Genomic DNA, 5,865 nt, shown 5'->3' with positions numbered 1-5,865 from the left:
AGACGGGAGCCATGAGCAGCCCCTACGCTCAGCACCGCCTCCATCCGCGGCCTCCACACCCCAGAGCCCCCTCCCCCACGCCCCGGCAGTGCTGTGTCCTCACGCTCCAAGCTGCTGGCACCAACGGGACCCTCCTGCCCACAGTCGCACACAGCCGCCCAGGCCGCCTCCCGGCAGCCTGAGGGCTCTCCCGGAGTACATGCGCCCGAGAGCCTTGCTACTTCCTGGCCCTACTCACTTTTGAGAACCGTTTTAATCTTGGTCATCATTGGCTGCACGCTTGTCTCCCCATCCGACGGGTGGTCGCTGTCTCCTCCGTATTTCTCCTCCATTCGCCTCTTTTTGGGAGCACAGAGGCCCTCTTCCAGAAGGGCATCAACATCGTTGTCAAAATCATCCTGCAAAACACGCTGTTCAGAAACCGCGGCCCCTGGCACCTGCACTCCTGCCCGCGGCAGGCGTCAGCGACAGCACAGAGAGGAGGTGGTCTCAGGGGCCTAGGTGCGCCTCTGTGGTGCGCGAGCATCTGAAAAACAAACAGGGTGAAACAGCAGCCGAGGCACACGCTCGTGACCAGCAGGTCCTTCCAAGTCGGCGGAGACAAGGGTGCAAGGCAGACCTGCCAGGCAAACTATCTGTTAGCAGAGCTGGGAGCCCTGGACCCCTGACGGCTCTCTCTCCGCATGGACCTTTCCACGTCCTGTGGGTTTTTTCCTCTGCAACACTGCAACATGGGCTTCCCACAGATGCTGCAACTCCCAAACACCTCTCTGTGGGTTTTGCTAACAGTGCTCCAAAGGAGGGGACGCCGACATACCTCGTAGGAGAAATTCAAGGCCTCTTCGTCCACTCTGTCTCTCTGCACGATCGCTTTAGCCGTGAACCCGCCTGCGCCTTCTTCATCTAGCTCCAAATTGTCAGTAAAATCTTCTAACTCATCGAGCACTGCATACTCCACTCTCTTTTCCTGATCCAGCTCATGTTCCTCATCCCTCTTACCCGCACTCTCACCCCCTGCGCCTACCCCGTTCCCCACGCTCCCGCCAAAGGGACCAGCATGCACGTCCCCACTGACAGGGCTGAGGGCCAGGCCACACTCTGCCCGCACGTCGCGCTCCGCTCCCGTGTACAGCACCTTCCTGTCCTCACTCCTGCAGCTCTCCGTAAAGCTCACGCTAATCTTTACATCCTTAAGCAACTTAAGGTCAGGGGAGAACTTCCGGACCGCAGGTGCATGCCGCGCTGTGCGCGGGCTGTGGCCACTACAGTTCGGGTCTACGAGGAGGCGGGCCTTAGAGGAGGATCCTTTGGAGAGAAGAGAAGCTCCGTAGAAGTTGAGCGGGTCCTCGGCAGGGGGTTCGGCCTGTCCATCACCACCAGAGCCAACGTCCATTACCTCTGCATCACTGGACGTTTGCAGGGGAGGTGGTGGAGACTGTCCACGGGGCAGCGCACGGAGGGGGCGAGCTCGGTCCTCCATCGCCACTCCTCCTGCGGGCTCGCGCGGGAGAGGAGAGGGGCTCCCACATGTCTCCATAGTACAGTGGTTAGGACTACTTTAAAAGACCAGAGTTTTTAAAACCCTGACATAACTCTAGACAGCTAACATGCACAAGTCCGTCGAGACCCGGGTGCGTCCTGCCCGCGCTGTGCACGCTGGCGGCTTAGTCAAGCTGGCCACATTGCTCTTTTCATCAATGTAGACAGCTTTTAGAACCACTGCCTCAATTATTGGAAATCACAATGCACTCAGCTTAAATGACTGACGACTACGCGAGTCTGTCCTCGAGCCGAAGGGGCACCCGTCTTCCTCCACCTGCAAAGAGACGTAAAGGCGCCGTCACACAGCGACCGAGGCCTCCGCTTCCCGGCACCGAGAGTCCAGTGACACTGCCTGAGAAGGGCGCCTTCCATGCTTCAGAACAGGCAAACTTGATTCCCTTCTTCAGAACCTAAATTATAACTTAAATCCTAAGTCAAGTATTTTACTAATTGTCCGCTGTATTTCCAGCTTCAGAAACACAAAAACCGTATTATACTTAGGTTCAAAAAGGATTAAAAAAACCAAAACTCCTCTACTACACTGCACCGCGGCACTCCCCTGGCTCGGCTCACGTGGCCGACCTTCCACAGCACACGGGGGTGTGTGGCTTCCATCCAGCACCAGTGATGTGGGTCCACTCACCTGCTCGGGCCGGTCAGTCAGAGGGCAAGCAGGCGGCCCTCCGCTCAGCTCTGCGGCACTACGGCCTCAGAGGCATGGCCGGGGCTCCGCCACCCGGGACCCCAGGGCACGGGGGCAGGGGCAGTGATGCGGCGGGGTGGGCATGGCTCTGCTCCCAGGAGGAGGAGCGCTGGGAGCCACGGGGACGGAGCCCGGCCGGGCGGGCAGGGAGAGGCTGCGGGGGCCGGCTGAGCCTAGGCACGGGGGTCCTGGCAGCCTCTTGGAGCCTGGCTCCATGCTGGGGCAGCAGGCAGGCCCAGGGTGAAGGTACCCTCAGGCCACAGTTCAGTCCCTACACAGAAGGGAGGCCCACACCCGCGAGAAGAGCGGACACAGAACTGACCACACTGCCGAAAGGGTGGAGGCGGAGAGCGGGACGAGGCAGCGCCGAAGACCCACAGGGCCTCTCCCCAGGGGACACTCATGCCGAGCGGGTGGAGGCGGAGAGCAGGACGAGGCAGCCCCAAGGACCCACAGGGCCTCTCCCCAGGGGACACGCAAGCAGGGCCCGCAGAGAAGGGTGCTCGGAGCCTCTGGGCAGAACCGGCCAACGGGGCCGAGGCCACCAGGACGAATCAGCCAGGCGGTCACCCACTCCACAGGAGAGGCCACCCAGAGAGCAAGGGCAGACCAAGAAAAGGGCTGGGGACGCAACCCTGGGGAGTTCGCGCCAGAGGGAAGACACCAGGCTGAGAAGGCAGGGCGGGGCGTCCAAACAAGGGGCCGCGGCAGGGAGGTCCCAGCAGAGCAGAACACGTGCAGACACGCACGCAGGCGCACACACACACGCACGTGCACACACGCACCCCCACACCGTGCAGACACGCGCACGAACATGCCATGCACATGGATGCAGACACACATGCGTGCGCACACCACTCGGGGCGGCTTGCGGGTTGCAGACAGACAGGAAACAGCAGACACCACACGTTTTAAGAGGTTACGGTGGAGGGACAGGACATCAAAGACAGAGACTTGTTTAGGTGTAACCAATTCATCCAACAACTATTCACTGACCACCTACTCTGATGGGGGCAGCAGCATCAACAAGAGGGCAGCAACCACTGACCTGTCTTCTACTTCCCGGGTCCCAAGGTGTCCTCATGTTTCTGAACACAATACCTCCCCCGCAGGCACGTCTGCCAAAAGCGCTAAGGACCAAGGAAACAGGGCACGCAGGTGGTGACGGACACGGGGCCGGGAGGCCACGGAGGCGGCGCCGGACGCACGAGGACCGCCGAGCAGGGCACGGCCAGTCTCCTGGCACCAAGAAAGCTCATTTCAGACAGGCAGGCCAGCACGCCCAGCACTACAGAACACTGACACGACCAGGACCAAAGCCCTGGGCACCAGGCAGGTCTGCCAAGACCCCAGCAAGAGCCCACCCGTGATTCTGGGGGCCAAAAAGGCTAAAAGGAAAAGACGTGAAGAGGACGGGGACACCTCCGGCCATGTTCAGAGGCTGAGAAGCTCAGTGTAGAAGCACAGAACTAAGATGATAACGATGAAACCTGATGAAGGGAGGCCTTGAAGAGGTGCCCAGAGTGCAGGCTGGGAGCTGCGGCAAGTGGTCCTTGGAGTTTGGGGAGCCGTCGGGCCCCGGGGCAGCAGTGCGCTGAGGGCTCCGCTGCAGGCTGTCCCGAGCACGCTCCTGACCTTCCCTGTTCGCTATCTGCACCCGTCAACGCCTTCCATGCGGCGCACACAAAACACTGCAGATGCTGAGGACGGGAGACAGACGAAACCCCCGGCCCCAGAGCTTACACATTAGCAGAGAGACGGACAAGTAACAACTAAGAAAAACTGAGACGCGTTCAAGAGAAAGCAAAGCAAGGAGCTGAGGAAAGGTGGGCAGCGAAGGGCTCACAGCCAACACCCCCTGAAGGCAGAGGAGGGGATATTCCAGGCAACATCGAGAAGAACAAAGGCCCCGGGGTGGGAGCACGGGGTGGCGGATAACAGCAGTGTGCCCGGGGGGAAGAGGCCAGGGCAGTGAGGGTAAGGAGACCAGGACTCCGGCTCTTATCTCGAGAGACAGGCCCCTGGACAGGAGGGTCCAAGTGGTGAGGTCACATGATCCAAGGTCAGCAGTCACGACCAGCCCCCGGGCAGGCCCTGCTCTAAGCACGTTGCACACTATCACTCACCAGTTCTCACACAGCACCGTGAGAAAAAGGTTAAGGACAGAGAGGTTAAGCAACTTGCTCAAGGTCATACAGCGAGAAGGTGGTGGAGTGCTTTACCACCCAGGTAAGGTAGCTCCAGTCTGTACTGCCTTGGATTACACTTACGGTTGAAAAGAACAGCTCTGTGTCCTGAAAATCCCTAAGTGGGTAGATAATAGGAGGCACAAGGGTGAGAGCAAAGAAACGAATAAAGAGGCTCACCAGGCAGCCTGGACCAGCACGTCAAGCTGGACGTGGTGAGAAACCGCCCTGAGGAGTGCATGGAGACCGAGGAGACTCCACACTCAGGGACAGAGGTGGTGAAGGCAGCGTGAGGAGTGTTCGGGTGGGTGAAGATCATAGCCTAGGTTTAGACACGGCTACTTGGCACCAAAGTAACACGTGGAGGTGTGGAAGAGGCAGCCAGAAGCATGCAGCTGTCAGAAGGGAGGCCGGGGCTGGAGACGGACATGCAGGTCTCAGGAGAGACAGCGTTAAAATCAGGGACTGGACGAGATCGCCAAGGAAGGGAGCGCAGATCCTACGAGAAGCCAAGACTCACTTCCCTACCCTGAGATCACAGTCAGATTATAAAAGCCCGGAGACATGCCCCACACGGTGGCCAGGGCCACAACGGGCTCAGAGGCGGGCCCTCCCGCCATCGCTACTGCTCCAGCTGACGGCACACACGGATGCAAACCCGGGCGTCAAGTGGACGGTGAGCCAGCAGCAGGCTTGCAGCAGGCACCCCCGGGCCCGGCACAGTGCAAAACCAAGACACTCTGACAGCGCCCTTCACTTGGGTCCACTTGCTGGGCGGGCGTGGAGGCGCTGTCTCGAAAGGTCCAGTGCTGTAGCTGCCGCCTTTCGTCAAGCCTCTCGCTGCAGCCTCCCGCCCAACCCAGCGGCAGAATGACCTCACCCCGTCCTTTTCTCATCTTCCCTCCGCCTCGCATCCCACACTCACTGGCGCCACTGCTGACTGGCCGTTCCCCCCCTTCTGGTGGGTGACCACCTGCGGCAGGGTTTCTGGCCCGCTCTACCCGCCGCCCAGGACTGGAGTCCAGTCTGCGGCCAGGACACAGGACACCCGCCTAGCATTTGGGGCCTAGCAGTCCCCTGCCCTAGCCCGGACGGCTGGGCGCCGGGTAACCGAGGCACATGCGAGCATGCAAACAAGTCAAGTTCCTACCCTGAGCAACCCAGGTCTATCGGAGGACACCTGGCGGGGACCACTGTCAACAGGTGGTCACCTTCCACTTGTTTCTACCCCAGGGTCATTGTTACGACAAAACCACATCCCGACCGTCTACGTGACCCTGGGTCCGTGAGCGTGTGGTGGAAAAGACGGAAGGCTCCTCACGTTTCCCAGGCTCTCGTGCCCGGCAGGGTCCCGGGCCGGCACCGCCGCGGTAGGGACCTTGCCCGCCCGAAAGCCCCTTATGGCTTCGGGCCCACCGGACGAGGGGTCTCCTC

General features: G+C 60.4%; 1 protein-coding gene across 2 annotated transcripts in view; it reads right to left on the bottom strand.

The window, feature by feature from the left end:
* The window catches only part of DGCR8 (DGCR8 microprocessor complex subunit), a 16,343-nt gene extending 10,484 nt beyond the window's left edge, over positions 1–5,859 (bottom strand). The window contains exons 1-3 of one of the 2 annotated variants that reach the window (XM_010831288.1): positions 3,294–5,859; positions 818–1,816; positions 239–398 (exon numbers count right to left, since the gene is read on the bottom strand). In XM_010831288.1, the coding sequence (XP_010829590.1) occupies positions 239–398; positions 818–1,537 (880 nt within the window). In that variant the 5' untranslated portion in view covers positions 1,538–1,816; positions 3,294–5,859. Of the gene's footprint in view, positions 1–238; positions 399–817; positions 2,254–3,293 lie in introns of those variants that run through there. The other variant, XM_010831278.1, reaches the window with a different exon arrangement.
* Between the last annotated feature and the right edge of the window lie 6 nt (positions 5,860–5,865).

This window comes from Bison bison, unplaced genomic scaffold (genome assembly GCF_000754665.1).
Source record: "Bison bison bison isolate TAMUID 2011002044 unplaced genomic scaffold, Bison_UMD1.0 scf7180017859641, whole genome shotgun sequence".
In the NCBI taxonomy this organism is placed as follows: Eukaryota; Metazoa; Chordata; class Mammalia; order Artiodactyla; family Bovidae; genus Bison; species Bison bison.
The sequence above is the reverse complement of the archived record's forward strand: the minus strand, read 5'-3'. Positions and strand labels throughout refer to the sequence as shown.